This window comes from Motacilla alba, chromosome 8 (genome assembly GCF_015832195.1).
Source record: "Motacilla alba alba isolate MOTALB_02 chromosome 8, Motacilla_alba_V1.0_pri, whole genome shotgun sequence".
NCBI classification, from domain to species: domain Eukaryota; kingdom Metazoa; phylum Chordata; class Aves; order Passeriformes; family Motacillidae; genus Motacilla; species Motacilla alba.
The window spans coordinates 17,221,845-17,239,743 of record NC_052023.1 but is presented as its reverse complement, the minus strand read 5'-3'; the positions used below and the strand labels follow the sequence as shown (position 1 = coordinate 17,239,743).

Here is a 17,899-nt window from a genome sequence, read left to right as displayed (position 1 = left end):
TGGCCAGTTAAGAACTTGCTAACATTTAGAAACAGGTTATTTAAATATGTGTTTCTACAGAATATATTTTTCCATGCACAAAAGCTTTAGTGGATTTGAAAATGTTTGGGAGAAGGGCAGCAGGAATGATCCAAAAGGCATGGAATGTCTTCTGTCTGGGGAACGTGAGGTTCTTCTGTCTGGAAAAGACATGACTGAAGGAGGATGCAGCAAGAGGGCTGCCGACTCATGAGAAATGCAGAGAGGCTGTGTAGGCTAGGATGGCTCACTGTTTCTTCCAGAACAAAGGCCAGGCAGGGGCAGGACTGTATGAAGAAGAAGGAGCCAAATTTGAAAACAGACGGTATTCCTTCTCACCATAAATCTGTAAACTGTGGACTGCTGGGCAAAGGATGCTTTAGCTTCTAAAAGTTCACACGAGCTCAACAGAGACGGGGAATTTCAGGGAAAAGGAATCTGCTGAGAGTTATGAAACACACAGAAAACACACAGCTCAAGAAGTCCCTAGGCTGAAAACAGATTCAGAAACAGCACAGAGGCAGGGAAATACCCTTTTGTTCTACCTTAGCATTTGCTCACAGTCACTGCTGAAGATGGGATACTGAGCTAGAGAGATTCAGTCTGATCGTTATATACACATTATAACTCTTATATTTTTATCTTTGCCTAATGAACTGATCTTTTACAATGGTAGTCTCTGCTCTGGTGACAAGCAAGTAATGGTGGCATTGATAGCATTGAAAGCACAGGGGATAGTGGATTGGGATCAGCACTTATCCTTCCAACCAGCAAGTTGATCTCATATCACCACCTCTCTGAAGAACACAAGCCTCTTCTGGCTTGGGGCCTGGGAACTAGACACTGATTTCTCAGTGTCAGGATGAATAAATAGGGAATGTGAATGTTTACATATTTCCAAATACCACAGTATTCAAAAAAAAAAATCTATTTAAAGAATATATCCTTCTGTGCTTCACAACACAGAATGTCAAAGGTCTTGGAAGAAGTGACCTGGTAGTTTCATGAGAAAGGCGCTGTGGCTCGGATCCAGGCTGTAAGTTCCCCAGTTGTTGAGAATAATTGCTACTTTGTGTAACAGCTGAATTCAGACCTCCATTCTACGGCTTGCTTTCATAAAATGAGCCTGGGGAAGAGAAAATTGCCATAGCAACAGAATCTTCTTAAAAAGGAAGAAGGAGACATGCTGATCTCTCATCCCAGTTCAGCTTTTTCTGCTCTGCTGGTGTTTTCAACCCCATCTGATCTTATTGCTGCCAACTCTCTTGGGGGCTGCCCTGATCAGCTACCCCCAGCACAGTGCAGTGCAGCTCAGGCTGGACCTGAAAGTGTCTTAGCTTGCAAGTGTCACTGATGCCAATGGAAGCCCTTCAGAAAACAAAATCCATTGGTAGCAAGAGGCAATTAGTGTGGCTGCTGTGCAGCAGTTAGTGGTCTGGTGAGAGAGTTGTATCATGACTCTCAAATGGTCGGAAATGAGAGCAAGATGGGCCTGGTGAAGCCCCACTGAAGAGATGAGGACATATAAGGTCCCTGGAAGGGACTTTCAGCCACCCCAGTGCCTATTTCAGATTAACATATTAAGCAAATCTTCTCTTAAGTGGAAAACCCCTTCTTTAAATCACTCAGGACTTCCCCTCTCCCGGGCCTTACATTTGGAGCTGCTCCAGACAGTTGTACCACTGGTCCTTAGGAACCTTCCATTCCAGACAACATTTATTCATGAACAATTTATATCTACTCTATTTTTCTGCTGATCCTGTCAGGCTTTTCCCCTCCCTGCTGTCTCATAGATGGTTAATGGTCTTGCTCTTACCCTTCATTTGTCACAGGATATTCCAGTCCCCTCCATGAGATAAGCCTGAGCACATAAGCAGCAACTTGTACAACGGCATTTATCCCCTTCTTTCCAGTGCAAGTGTTTCATCTCGTAGCTTCCAGGACTGACTCTGAGCTTCCTGCAGCCTTGTTAAAAAAAGGCTATTGTCCTGTGGCTGACAAACACATGGAGAATATTTTTCTCCTCCACTTCTAATCAATAAGCACACAGATAATACAGAAATGGTTATTTTTTGCTCCTAGGCTAATTACTATCTGTAAGAAACCTTCAATAACCTCCTGAATTTTCCCAAGCAGTCCAAAAAGAACAACTTTCATTTATTTCCATTCCACCTTATATTTTCAGTCTGGACTTACTGGAGAAAATTTTCAGGTTTCCTTGCTTCATACTCTCTGTGTTACCTACTCCCTCCATGGCTGTCATCCAGTGGGTAGGAGCAACACAGCTTTCTTCTTGGAGGGTAGTTGGGTGTCCTTTCCTGCTGCATCACAGTGTTACATGTGGGCTCCATTTCCATAACAGGGTTGGAGCAAAAGGATCCTGCTTTATGTGCCCATTGCATGATGATTACATCATTATTCGGGTTGCTTTCAGTGCTTCTGCACTTAGTGAGAAAATGTCCTTGTTTGAGATTTCTGAAATAAATCAAACTGAAGATTTCCAGAGAGTTGTTCATAAATTTCTCTGCTTAAAAGCACAGATTTACCTGTCACTTGCTTAACTGCCTTTTATTTTCTCTTTCTCTCTCTTTTTCCCCCTTTTGTTTCTTCTTAATGGGATAGGGAAGAAGAGAAAGGTATCAAAGTAAGAATTAGTCAACTTTGTTCAACTCCATTTCCTACATGGTTCAACCTACAGAACGAGTTAAGACCTAAAGATTTTTGTTTCCTATTATCATATACATAAAGTCTGTAGAGGGGAGATAAACTTATTTAAAATATTATTTCAGCGTAGAAGAACATTTTATCCTTGTATTTTCAAGAGGATTGAAAACTTAGCTCTATATCTAGAAGCAATATTGCCAGTAATATTAAAATGCATTATTGTTTTTGGGAGAAAAAAGAAGTACTTGATGGAGTGAGGCACAATGTGTTTGGCATGGAGAGAACTGTGCTTTACAATAACATGCATAAATTTTGGTTTTATCTAGGTGAATTCTCCACAAGGCATTTAACTGAAACCTCCTGATAGGCTTCCATCCAAAGTTTAAGAGACGACCAACTGTTATGGATATACAGCCATTAGACAGACTTGATTTTGGTTTATTACACTGGAAAAATTGCTGGTTTTTAGTCCCCAGGAAGGGTCTCTGTCCCAGGAAATGGGGCTCACACCCTGCTGAATTCACTGACAGCCCAGAAGGCTGCATTGCAGCAACCATGCTGATGAACACAGAAACCACACCCTGCTCAGCACCCCCTTCAGAAACCCAGGCACTGTACTTTGGAGGAGTCACTTTGCCAACTGGCTGCAGATGGACCTAAAGCAGACACAGAAAAGCAAAACTATCCTGTTGTATTGTTTCTTAAAAGTCACTGCCACAAGGCTGCAAAGGGAGCACTTCAATGTATCTAAAGTTAAGACTGCCATTACAACTTAAGAAAGCAGGAAAGACACAGACATTGTAATTCCCAAATCACATTAAAAGCCAGTATATTCTTTTTACAGAAGAAAAATTTCAATCTCCTAGATTTACTTGAGATGATTGGATATGTTTATCTGGAACATACTGAAACCATCAGAGCCAGATGAAAAATCTGTGGTAATTCTGACAAGTGTTGGCAAACAGAACTGTCAAGTAAGGATAGTGACTTTATATTCAGAAAGCACTTTTCAGCCACAGAACCCTGAGTGCTTTACAATTGTTGCTAATGGATTATACACACACATGAATCACTTTGCCCATGACTGAAGTGGAACAGCTTAAGGAGTGAACTGTTTTACAGCACATAGCAACACTACACCACAGTTTAGCACAGGATCCAGTTGCAAATCCAAAAGAAATTTAGGAAGGCTGAATGTAATTGTCCATATTGCAATCTGCACGGGACACTGAGCTTACATTACCACTCCTCCAACACCCCTCCCTGCAAATATGACAATTGCCAGCATCTAGCACAGCACTCTGTCATGATGGGAAGATGACAGGGTAACTCTTTGGCTTGTTCCACTTTACTTCCAGGAGAGCTGAGCAAAATGTAACTGAGCCGGCAGAGAATGAGTCACTTCAGGGATGCATGCAACTATTAAAGTCAGTATTAAATATCAGATGCAGTACCCTTAGATAACATAATAGAGCACTTGGTTGATTCCTCATGGGAAGAAAGAAGCTTGCATTCTTTCACCAGGGTTACTTTCCCCAGCACCTGTTTCTCATCTGCCAAGTTCTCAGAGGGAAAACAAAGTACTGTTTAATCCTGATTAAACTTGTGAATGAAGGAACAGAAAGAATTTAAATTACCTAAGCAGTTTAACAACAGGTTGAAGAAAATAGTGCAGAAGTGATTGGATCTTCTATTTTTGGGGTTTTTTAGAGCTTCGGGTAATTATATGCTTTTCATTAAAGTGAAAATAATGCTAGAATAAAAAGCAAAAGAAGAGTAAATAGTAAGGAATGCTAATGTACACACTGATCTTTGGACCAACTTTTACAACAGCTGTTCCACATTTTAGGTTACAAAAAAATCAAAATCTGAACTTAAAGAATACTTCTTTAAGAAAATGTTAGAAACACAGGTACAATTTTTTAACCCCTCCCTCCCAAGTCCTACTCTCAGATCTTTGGGAACAACATATGTGGGAAATTTCTACGTTGCTCCCAGCAGCCTTCACCAATCTCAATAGGAGCTCTTAAGAGCTCACTACTTCTGTTAATCAAGAAATATGTCAAAGCTGCTTAAAACTGCAGACATTTTTTTCCTTTTTTTTTTCTTTTCTCTTCTACATATGGCCGCAGATTTTACAGAATCAAAGACTAAGACTTTCAATCATAGTAAAAAAAAATTAAATAAATAGCCTTGAAACGATTAGTTATAGGGAGGAAAATTAAATAAATAATTAGATCCACAAATTACTCAATGAGATGCAATAACTCAAGACCAATGTTTAAATTTCGTACAGACAGAAGTTCTATTAAAATCTTGCAGTCTGTTCTTGCTTTTTTTCTTCTCAAATTATTGCCCAAATTGCCCTGGATTTGAAACATGTGGACAACCATCACCTTTGCTAAAAATATATTCAAAAAACAAAACAAAAGTGAACACTTTATGATGATCATTAAATTAAAAACCACAACTCATATAAAACCAGATATCTGCCAACAATAGAATAGGAAACAGGAAATCTTTAAAGGGGAAAAGAGCTACAATACAACCTTCTGAAACAAAAGGAAGAACATTACAGTAATTAATTCTTTTAACAAACACATAGCAGACAACAGCTGGAGAAAGTAAACACTAGGATGTTGGATATCTCTTTGAAAGGCAGGAAACCAAACCAAGGGGAAAGGGTGACTACAAATGGAAAGCCTGGAGGCAAAATGAACTCTGATATTCCTCACCAAGTCACTGACTAGAAGACCTACCTAGAAAATGTAAGCCTGGAAAATTCAGAAATTTCACTGCACAAGTATTTAATCTATGGTGAACTAAATTGAAAACTTTCTCTTAATAACTGTCCAAGACTAAACCTAGTTTATGCACCTACTTAAGAGGAGAAGTCAGACCCTTTATCAGAATTGTCTTGTTTACTTCACTACTACCCTCAGCAACGAGAACTAAGAGCTCAGCATTCAGAGGGTGGAATCAGCATGAACATATGATTCCCTTTCACATTAGGAATATCACAGCTCCCAGAGACAAAGACAAAGCAATGACAAAGACAAAAACTAACTATTTACTAATATATATGTAAATGTGGAATGCATTTGGAGAAAAGAATTGTGAAGGTAAAAGGAAGTGTCAAGTATCTGTAAAACTGCTGTGTGTCAGAAACCATCCATTTCCAATTAAAACATCTTTTACTGCTATCATCATGGTTTGTATTTCCAGATCTACTGATACTGGCAATCACTAGGAATTTAAGTTTCTTTATTCAGGACTTTCAGGTGGAAAACACTGTAACTAGTTAATGTCACATCTCCAGGTATGTTTCCTAATTCTTCATTGCTTCCTCCTACCTGACTCTGTGTTTCAGGAGTCTGTTTTTGTTGAGTCACAACTCAACAAAATGTTAAGTATTCTTACCCACAGAAATAGCAAGTGGCCCTCTGAAAGGGCTGGCTATCTCAAGCTGTATCAATAAGTTTTCTAAAATCTAGCACCTTGCATATTTCTCAATTCCCTGTTTCTTCGCACCAAGAACTTAGAAGCTTTTTTGTGTGTTTAATTTAGGCCAGCAGGAAACTTTGGCCTGCATACCATGCTAAGCCATTTTTAGCCATGCTAAGGGTCAGGCACCAACCATGGTACCCAGACGAGGCTGAGGGACAGAGATGACAGCATACCTGGTTAAAGTATCTTAAGCAACTTTTCTGGAAGCAAGCCCAGCAGAAACAGCAGCTGAACAGGGGCTTTGCATTCTTCTGCAATAAAATGAAACGATTGGTTATTGGACACATAATTAGCCTCAAACAAAACCACCATTCTAAAAAAACTTCCTTTACAGGTGACTGACTCTTCTAATGAAGTTTTCACTTAGGCAGCAGATATTTCCATTAGGATTTTAGGAATAGTTTTTAATTCAGACTGTTCAATATTAATGACTGCAGAGCTGTGCTTTTTTTTTTACTTCCTGTGGATGGAAGATTCTTCTCTGGGAAAAGAAAATATGTGCTGCAAGCAGCTTTGTGAGCTAACAGCTACCTGGGGAGAAAAACAGGCAGGCAAGTCAGTAATCCTTAAAGCACTTCTCAGTGATCAGGGAGTACAGAGACAGATTTTTAACCCGATTATCAAAAACCTTTCACAGCTCTGAAATGACCGGTACCCTATTGAACAAAAATAAAAGAATGGGTAGAAGGGCTTATATGAACATACATGTGTTTTGACTCAGAGCATTACATTTATTTTTCAGGTCAGGAAGAAAAATCTTGTATTAGAACCGGCTATTCATAGACCACTGAGCTGTATTAATTTCATAGCAAAAACTGAGCAGTAAAGCTTAAGGTTTGTTCCATGCTCCCCCATCACATCATGAGCTCAGAACAGCTCATCATGGAGATGATGCAAGATAAGAACAAGACACCTTGGTATCCAGAATAGCCTTCCAAAATTAAGTGCCTGTTTTTCTCAACAAAAGGAAATCCTGTTCAGGGATACTCAGTCTTTTCAATCTTATTTTTCCAGAGGTCAGAATGTTTTTATCTTGTTTTGGAAAGCAGAGATCTTCCAGTCACTATAGAAAACTCAAGTCCCAACAGCTGCTATTGTTCAAGCAGAAACCACAAACCTCCCAAATTTTTCCAAAAAGGTTCATGAAAATATTCCAGAAATAAGTCCTTCAAAATGGTGACTGTACATGCAAACTCCTGACAAAGAATAATTTACTCTTGCTATGTATTGCTGGAGAGATGATTTTACTAAAGCTATGTTATCTCAGTTTGTTAAAAGCCTACAGCAAGTGATCTCACCTGCAATCTCCTCTCTGATTCTACTTGAAGACTGCTGTATAGAAAAATCTGTAAATTTACCTGCAAGCTCGCACGCCCCTGACTTCTTCTCTGTTCATAGAGAACAGCAACATTTTTTGCAAGGGTGGGGAAGTCTGTGTGAGCTCTACAAGAATGCAGGGTCACTTCTCCATCCTTTAGTCCAACTACTCTGGCCCTCAGTGAGAGGGGCCATAGCCTGTCCTTTCTGGCATGCAAAGGAGCAAGGTTACCCTTGGGGGGATCCTTCCCAGGACTGAGCACATGAGCTGGCCAGAGCACTTTCCAGTCTCCTTAGCAGCAGCTACAGCTGTGGGTCATGTCACTGAATGCTTGGGACAAAAGCTGGACCAAAAGGAGCCTGCAGCACAGTGCTGCAGACACAAATAATCTTTCTTTGCTATTTAAATCTACAGTCATTCAAATTACAAGACCATGTAACAAGCAAGCCCACTTACCCTGCTTTCTCTAAAGGCAGAAAATATTCTAAGTCATCCCACCTACTGTCTTCATACAATGTTCTTAGTTAACACAACTCACAAAGTTTTATAACCAAAACTTTCATACGAAAGCAACATAAATCCATAAACCTTTCAAGTGTTTTATTACAAGGAGTTTTTATTTAAGCATTTATAACCTATAGCCAACACACGCCACATAGTAAATAGCCTGTCATAACTATACATAACATACTTCAAGGCCAATGTAAACCCTAGAGGAAAAGACCTACATTTAAAACCTTTTCTTAAATCTTCTCCTAAAATCAGAACTGTGCATTTGTAACAGTCCTCCCTCCTTGCAAAAGTGCCAGAATTACCTACAGTGGTGTGCTTCCAGCAGAAGATAATAGATGTGGAGATGCATGAAAGGAAAAAAGAAGGCAAAACATATTCAAAACAGCCCAGATCTATGATTTTTGTGTCTTAGAAGATGTGTCTTGGATACTAGAACTCCCAGGAACAGTTCTTATTCCATACATTCTTTCTATAGAAGCATATTACAAGGCAGATGAAGTATTTTCTATAACAGATTTTAAATCTAACAATAGTATTCTTACTCCGGCTTCTTAAAAAAAGAATGCAAAAAGTTTTAATACAGCAGTCTACCGATTTTTTCTTTATGCTTCAGAAAAACCTTTGTATAAAAACATGAAATAAAGGTGAGTTTCATATTGGTATTGTCTGCTTTTAAAATTATCAGGCTTGAGAATAAAAAGGAAGCATTGATATCTGAGTTGGGAGAAAAAAGCTTTCCTAATGAAGAAAACATGATAAAATATAAAATCCATCTATTAATAATAGACAGTAATAGCAATACCATCTATTTTTAAGCAAGAAATATATTCTTCACTTCTTTGCCCCATGATCTCATCTTTAAACTACTATTTTTATAGCGTTACAAAAGTATTTACCTACCTTTTGGTTTAGGATATTGTAAAGGTACAAGAGAACAATCCTTGGTATTCTCAGTATTGTGATTAGAAATGAGCCTTTTACAGCAGTTCCTAGATGGTAGCAGAAAAGAACTGATATGGAAGACAGGACTGGGTGAGGTGGTGGGTTATTTTTATTTCTAGAAAGAGAAACAAACAATTTTAAAAACGCTTTAGCGACTTATTTAAGAAGAGAGGCATTATGTCTTTTCAGTATTTGGAAATTTTAAGAATTAAGCTGTTACCTCCTTTCCTAATTGAACTACTCCAGTTTTTCTACTGACTTCATCTGAATGTTCACCTTAGTCCAAAGAAAAGCAGGCATATTTATAACTTCTGGGCTAGTTTAATTCTTAAGAAATTACTATTTTCTGGAATGGAAAAATATCTAGGAAAAAAACTACAATGGAAAATAGAAGAAGTGAGTGAACAATATCTGAGAATACTACTTGAACACCTCTTTCCAGTTTCCGTCACTTCTCTTATTCTCTGCAATCTTTTATTTAACTCTTCTTGGTTCTGCAAGATTTTAGTCTGAGGGAATTAATCCACTATTTCTTCTTTAGTGGTAAAATTAAAACTAGAAAATAAAATCACCAGTTCTCACATATAAAACTGAGAGCTACTATCTACTTTTATAATTGCAATTTGGCCAAATTTGGTTTTAAATTAAAAAAAATTCATTCTTTTTTTCACCACAGAAAAGGTTTTCTTTTCAAAATGAATACAGGAAAAAAGCAATATCATACTATATGTTTAGGATTATAATCTGAACTAAAATAACTTGTAGTTCTAGTGCACACTAACCTGTATTGTTTTGGAAAAATAATGTCTGCCAAATCAGAAAGCAAAGACAAAAAATATGCCTGAATACAAGTTTTATTACTTTGCTTCCTTTATAAAGGTCAGTTTAATGTCAGTCATTTACAGACAGTAATATGACACAGCTCTCAAGAATTTATATAAACCTCAGAAAATCAACTTGAAGAGATTCCCTCACCCCTTGTCAAACGCTGAAAAAATATTCAACTAGATTAACACTCTAAGTACATTTAAAAATGTTTCATAGAATAAAAAAAACCCCATATGGATCAATAATCATAATTAGACCTTCCATAAAGTAACTCCTAAGCAACTGGCCCAACCCTGAAATATTTAGTTAGGCAACAAAGCCAGCAGCAGTTTGACTAAGTAGCTACATAAAGATCAAACATAATATCATAAATAAGCAGCCCTGTTTTCAGAGCTGATTTCTTCAAAACCTCTCTTATCTTGAAAAATCAGCAGTTTGCACAAGAAATTAAAAAATAAAAAGACACTAATAAGAGAATGACTGGTTTGGGCTAAGAAGCTCTAAAATTATAATTTTATTAAATTCTCACTTCAGCAAGGATTTAAATCATACACACTATATTCAGGAGTGGGATTATAGTTCTGCAAGAATCCTGAAGGTATCACTGCAGTTCATTCAAAACACAAAAAACTTTGCAGTGGAAAAGTTGTATTTAAACATGTGAATATACCACATTATTTGAAATAGGAAATTCCAACAAAGCAGTTGCTACATTTATTATTTTTGCCTTAAAACCAGGGGAACAGCTGGGGGATAGTGGAATTTTATACTGAATAAGGCAGCTTGGGGTTTTTTTAGAGTCATCAGGTTTCTGTGTTAGAAACACATGCATTGTAGTGTGGATTAATTATTCTGTTCATATTGAGCCATTGTTTTTTTCTCCCCAAAACACTTCCTTACATATGACAGTGTTAGTTTGATCTCAGAATACAAATTATTACATGATAATAGTGATAAGAAACACAAAAAGAAGAAAATTTATTCCTGTGTTAATAATGTACTTGTTACTGAAGAGAAAAATGAAAAAGGGTTTTGATATTTTTAACATGACTAAATAATGAACATTTTAACATGACTAAATAATGAACAGGAATTTAAAAAAAATATTTAAAGCTTAGTTTAGATAAATTTTTACATATTTGGATGTTTTTCCACAGCTCCTTTTCCTAGCAAAGGAAAGAACAAGGTGTGACAAGGATTTTGCTTTGCCTCCAAACAGATTAGGAAAAGAACAGATTTTCCTTGTAATTCTGGTTCAGAGTAGGAAACAAGAAAGAGGCTAAACACAGCAACAGGTGATGGTTATGACTGTAAACAAGCTCAAGATTGGCTCCAACCTACTCCCATTGCTGCCAAGGCTGAAGTTTCACCCACCTTTGTGCATTACGTGGCTGCAATCCTGAAGCGGCTTTAGCACAAGCATACAATCATTATGCAGTGGATTCTGTGCGTGTGAACTCCAGTGCACGTGCACAAAGTCTCAGGGAAATCTGGAAATCTGCCTGATTGGTTATAAGACTGAATAGAGCCATAGCTTGCTTTTCCTCTGTGGTATTTCTGTTTTATGTATCATGAGATTGTTTGATTTACATGCAACACTACTATTCCAAACTCCTGTGGAGCTGTATTCAATACCACATTATCTTTTAATAATTTTATTTCTTCACTACTGTCAATTACCTTCATTTACTTGTGAGCCTTGTGACACTCAGTGTCTTTCTTTAACACTAAGTTCCTTGAATCAAGTGATCACACATGCATCTTTGCTTTCATTTGAAAAACATTTTTTGTGACAAGAAAAAAATGTCATCCTGACACACCCAACAGACATAGACATTTGAGTGGGAGAAAAGGGTATTTCTTAATTTCTTTAAAATTCTCTTAAGAGCTATGCTTACAGTTTTCTTCACTTACGTCTCACCAATTCCAAAGACTGTTTAAAAATAACTTTAGTATAAAATACTTCAGAAATGTTAAGGAATGAATCTTCTATTCCTCAAGTAAATATGAACCTCAGTTTTAAACAAGCATAATAAATTACAAGATTTGTAACAAAACAGACATTATGAGACTAACAGAGACCAAACAGACTGTACTGCACTTTTACCTTATCTCAAAGCCACAAGGAACAGGTCTGACTACATACATGATGGTAGCTTTTCTAGGTCAAGTATGCAAGTAGGGCAAAGGATGGCCATAAATATTGCAGATATATTTGAAGAGGAAGCCTTTAAAAGCTTGTTCTAGTTAATCTCTCAATGACTTTGGTGCAACATAAACCTTCATTTGTGATTTACTGGGAGAGATATGTATTTCACTTCTCTTGAAAACTGTGGTACTCAACACCTTAGTCAGGTAGATAACCCCAATCCTTAATTTCAAATCTGTGCAGTGCTATATGTGCACTGGAGCTACGAAAGAAGCTCAGACATGGACAGAACCGTGATGCCTGTGATGGACTGAGTTACCGTAACACCTTCCTTTGCTCCCAGAGAGGGGGAAAAGCTCATCTCCCTGCAAAGGTAAATAGATACGTAACACCTAAGCACATCAAGGTGAGAAGAAGCCCTCATGTAAAACACCAATTGTAACAAAAAAGGCTTTTTAAAAGACCAAGCCCTTTCCACGAGTTGTAAAATTTAATCATTAAGCAAGAAAATCTAGTTATTTTTATTAAATTAATGAAATATTTTATGTATTCATATTTAATTTAAAATAAAAGAAGGCCAAATCCATTTTCAGTCATGGTATTACAGGCCAAATATTCGTATCCTGTAAAGCTAATCCAGGTAGAATGGCCCCCTGCCTACCCCATTTGCAACTCAGCCACGGTTGCTGGCCGTGCAGCGCATTGCTGAGTGTGCTGTGGAAGGAGATTTCCGCATGGGAAGGCCGTGCCATTTCCTCGGAGCACTCACAGGACAAGAAGAAAGCCTGTCTGTAAGATCCCATAAACAAACTCTTGTGACATGCCTTTATGATGCAGCCCCAGGGAATACATTAAAAACACACAGCAGACAAACTCAGAGTTGCTGGAGCAGCTCAAGATAACCCTTGCCCTTGCTGGTGTTGCTGCTCCTGCAGCTAACCACCCTCTCTCCATTCCTGCATTGCTCTGCATCTCTGTGGACCTGTACTGACAGCCTACAGGCCGGGACAAGGGATTACCACCAGAGAAAAGTTGCATTTGCCCTGGCAAACACAGCCTTCTCAACACAGTACAGGTCACCTGGCAAGCAAGAGGAGAGCTTAATGGTATTGTACAAAATGATACCAATACAATTGGGAGCAGGAACCTTCTGTACTCGTCAGCCAGTTCCTGCTGCAGTAAAAAATAGCTGGAAAGCGGAAGCCCCTAGCAGAGCAGTAAATGTCACCACAGCAGTTTCTACAGGTGCTTCCCTGCTCTGCACCAACAAGATACGGACGGTGCCTTTGCCCTGGGGATTTATGTGGTGTATTGCACCAAAAATGTGATGTATTGACCAAAATGCAATGGTCAAACTGCCCATGAATACATGAAATTACCAAGGAACAATATACTGCTTCTCATTTGGAGCTAACGCAGTCTCCTGGCAAAGGGCGCAATGCAGCCTGTGCTTTCCGAATGGTAATTCCCCCAGAGCCAACAGAGTTCCAAGATCAAGGCCCAGTTTGGCCCAGCATCTCCAGCAGCAGGGGTGAGCTACGTTAATATCATGCAAATTGTAAAATCTTACTCAAGATCTTACAAAAAGCAATATTATTTTATAGTAAATTGAATTCCCAATATTGACATAAATTGCAGTCTAATTTGGACTATTTTTCCCAGAAAAAGATTGAAAGCAAATGCTGGGAAATCCCCAAAACTATCAGGGGCAATTCTGCACTCACCTGTTGAAATAACAAGTAACCACTGCCCCAGCAATCACCATTTGCTGACAGGCAAGAATGAATTCACTAGTCCAGATAAGGCCAACGAAATGATACCATGCCATGTAGCAAATTCCAGACAGAGCTCTGTATTCTACTTGTCCTCCCGAAGTGGACTGTGCAGTACCTGAAGTTGGGATTACACCGTTGTGTTATTATAACATGCCAGACAAGGGGGGAAAGGAGAAAAGGGGACAGGGACAAAGAAGGACATGGAAGTGCTTCTGTGCATGGTCTCTTAACTTCTCTTCAGTAAAGTTACAAAAAAAAAAATAAATTCGATGCTATTTAATTCTGTCCATTCTAACAAAGTTAGAGAAACAACATTTTATAATTCAACTTGGATTTTGGAAAAGAAAATCTCACAAAAAGCAAAAGATTGTGTTTAAATTGGGATTGAGACACAGCTACCAATAAAGGAAAAAGGAAAGCTACATATTAATAGAGATATCTGAGAAGACATTACTTTAGACTTGAGTAATCAAATAGTTCAGAAGTAAATGAAATCTTCATTTTCTTTATTCAAATTTGAAATAAATGCATGGTTATGAAATGCTTTAGTTTTTTGGTTTTTTTTTTTTTTTTTAGTAAGAAGCATAAGAGAAAGATTGCAGAAAATATTAAGGATACATAACATACTGTTGCAGCAAAACAAAACAAATATTTTAATTGCTATTAATAATCAGAGCCATGGCCATTAGTCTTCTGTTCTCTACACTTTGCAATCTTTGTGCAAAATAGGTACAAAGGCAGATAAATGCAGGCTCTCTGGGAGGAAAAAAGCAGACATCCATATGGACATGCTCCAATGCTACTACTGTATCTAGGAGCATGGATAAATTAACTTATCCAAGCTAAAAACATTCCTTCCACTTCTGTTACCAACAAAGAATGTATTCCGTATTCATAGATGGCTTTTCACAAAAGGTGGGGGCCACTCAGATTCCTCAACAATCAGACCTTTTTTCTGTGCAATCCTATTTGTGGCACTTGACTCTGAAGGGTAGTCAGGGGATAAAGGCATTAGGACAATTTGATCCTAGTAAAAGGTCTCTAGGTTCCTAACATGCTATTTTATTTATTTATTTTTATTTTACCAAGCCTTAAGTCTACTAACCTTAAAGAGAAACACGTTCACCAAATAAAACAATCTCTGGAGGTGGGTAGTTTCTTATTCCAACTCCATGAAAAAAAATTACAAGTGAGACAGAATTGGCTATTACTGCTCAAACAGCAATATAACTTAAGCTTTAATACTTCATGTATTCATTTTGTGGACTTGGCAGTGTTAGCTTTACAGCTGGACTTGATGATCTTAAAGGTTTTTTCCAAGCTAAATGATTCTATGACTCTGTGTTCTCTTACAGGACAACACACCACATTCAAGTTCAAAACCACCACATATACAAAGCTATCTAGGAAATGGTTCCTTTCTGGCCTGTTTTTCTACAGCCACAGACTTCTTATTCAAGAATAACTAAAAGTAGAAACAGTAAGGATTTGTTTCAGCAATACCAGCAGGTTTAGACAAGCGTTTTTTAAGTTTTCAGAAGCAAGGTCTTTTAGTCTGTAAATTAAGAAAAATATCCATCTACCCCATAGTAGCACTGCAACATTACTTTAAAGTTCTCTGAAAGATAAAAAAAATGCTACATGGGTACATAAATACAGACATATGTTCTAGATATTTTCTTTTCTGAGAGGCTACCAATATTGGCTGAACAGGCAAGCTCTCTCCAGTGCTGTTCGGTTGGTCATTCATAGAAATGATGCAGTGCTTCCAATATATTCAAATGAATTTTAATTCTGTGAAGTGCAAGATATTTGATGGTTTGAAAAAGCTACTACTCAGATCTCTTCTCACAAACTCTCCCTCATTCCTCCCCATCCTGTGCCTCACTGATTTTAAGTTTACAAAAGTGAGGGTTTTTTAAGGTGAGTTTTTGAGGATATAATCATTTACTTAAGTCATTAAAATAAGTGAGGCACCATATAATTATAAATTCAAGAGATTTTTCATTTCCCATATTTCTTCCAGAGGCTCTAGACTGCCTTTTTCTGCAGCGAGAACTAGCCAAATACACTCATTATCCATAGCCTTCAGCCTTCACTAAGGGAACTTGAACAAACAAGATGTCAGTGAGACACAAGGTGTCCTACCTCTCCATTTTCATGCAAAGACATTACACCATTTGGTTGCAGAATTAAGGACATTTTCCACCACACAATCCACCTGAACATTTCTTTTTCCAAAACAGACCTGTTTAGGCTTTGTTTCAGTAGTGTTGTCATGAAGACTGATAAATGTTCATATGGCAAGCTAATCCTGTTTGCTTTTTACCAGCCTACTGAAATAACCACCTGCAGTAATAACAGTAACGGCTTTGTCTTTCCTGGACAACCTTGTACTTGTACACGTGCACAGTGCTGGGCTCAGCTGCACAGAAATCAGGCAGAGCCACCTGTGACTTCACCTTTGATCACTTTGCTGATCAGGTATGGTAAACTAGTCTTGTTATTTCACAAAAATCTGTTTAATGATATAAACATCTCTGTCTGATTTCCTGTCTTCCAGGCCTACCACACGTGCCTGATTTTGCAGAACTATATGCAAGGCTATTTTTCTGTATCAGTATCTCAGATCTTTAAATCTGTCATAGATAACCTGTCAAGAAAAGCATATGCCATTTTCCTCATCATTGTACTATGATCTATCTGCTCATACAAACTCAACTTTTTCAACAAAGCCTTGAAATACAGTTTAATCTGTCAACAGAATATTTTTCTCCAAGGACACAATAACAAATCTTCCCAGTGTATCATACACTCTTAGCGATGACATTAACAGCTCAGTAAAGAACCAAAGTCCCTACATCTGAATCACCAAATCTGGAAGCCTTTGATCAGTACAAGTGTTGATCTGCTGCCAATACTTCAAAAGAAGTGATGTTAACAATGCAGACGGGCCAAGTGTTTGCAGCAGAACCCAGGAGAATTTCCCGGTGGGACTCCAGCCCAGCGCTGCCCTGGCAGCCAGCACAGCCGGGCAATGGGACACCAGTCAGGGTGGCTGTGTGCGGTACCTTCAGCTACACTTTGGGACTGCCAGACTTAGGTCAGATGTCCTTATTCAGCAGCTGCTGCTCTGAGGCTTTGCGGATGCCTGCAGCAACAGGCTGTTGTAAGAGACAAAAATTCCTGGGAAGTCTAGTCCAGCAATTTCCTTATCACAAACAAAGAGCCACTGACAAGAAAATACTGAGAGCTTGTTTATCAGTTCCTGTTAACGTGAAAATATGCTGTGCCCCTCCCACTGTGAGGAAAGGTTCTGGAATCATACACTGAATCTTAGCGCTTCCTGCAACACAATCTATTGTGTTATCTTATTTTGTGCTTTTTCATGTAAAGGTATTTATAGGTAAGCTACCTGACTGTAATTGGAATGCCAAGGCCCCTGCAGGAAATACATTTTTATTGCTCATTTTGCTGTCGCACAGCTTTATGTGGCAGTTCGGCTGCTCACTTGCCTGTAGGATGCACCTTCATTACACAAAAAAAAATCACACCACCTTCTCATCCTATATTCACAATATTTACAGCATGTGGACCTCACAGCTCCTGCACTCTGGAAAGCTGAAACACATTCTCTGCTGTGCCACATGGCCACTTCAGTTCTGCAGTGAAATACCCACACATTATCAAACAATAAAACTCAATAACCCTAAGACATATCAGCTTTTCCAAAGAACAGCTGAATTCCATTCCTAGCCAGCTAATGGTTCTAACTGGTGCCATTGCTTGTGCTACCTAAAGTCTCATGAAGCCTTGGCATTTCTCCTAGTTTTCTAGGTCTGGAATTCACTCAGTCTCTGCTGCTCTTACAGATTCTGAATTACCGAGGTACTTAGGCAGGTGCCTACCCTAAAATGCATAAGTAGACCCACTGATTTTAATAGGATTATCCATGTGTTTCAAATCAGTCATGTGCATAAGTACCTTTCAAGTGCAGGTTATAGCTTTCTACAGCTCCCAAGAAGTTAGGATTTTTTTCTCACAGTAACACTAACTTTTGGAGGAGATGTAAATAAGGTGCCTACGTGGTGGCATAATGATCAGGTGTGCCACAGCTGAAATGAGGATCAAGTGCTCCAGAACCGTTAAGATGCAGAGACACCATAAATATTATATAACTAGTGA

General features: G+C 38.3%; 1 protein-coding gene across 9 annotated transcripts in view; it reads right to left on the bottom strand.

Moving 5' to 3' along the window:
- The window catches only part of SLC44A3 (solute carrier family 44 member 3), a 91,781-nt gene that overhangs the window by 7,047 nt on the left and 66,835 nt on the right, over nucleotides 1-17,899 (bottom strand). For 8 of the 9 annotated variants that reach the window (XM_038144615.1, XM_038144619.1, XM_038144611.1 and 5 more), the window contains exons 10-12: nucleotides 13,664-13,829; nucleotides 8,921-9,077; nucleotides 6,363-6,440 (exon numbers count right to left, since the gene is read on the bottom strand). In XM_038144615.1, coding sequence (XP_038000543.1) covers nucleotides 6,363-6,440; nucleotides 8,921-9,077; nucleotides 13,664-13,829 — 401 coding nt within the window. The remainder of the gene's footprint in view (nucleotides 1-6,362; nucleotides 6,441-8,920; nucleotides 9,078-13,663; nucleotides 13,830-17,899) is intronic. The other variant, XM_038144613.1, reaches the window with a different exon arrangement.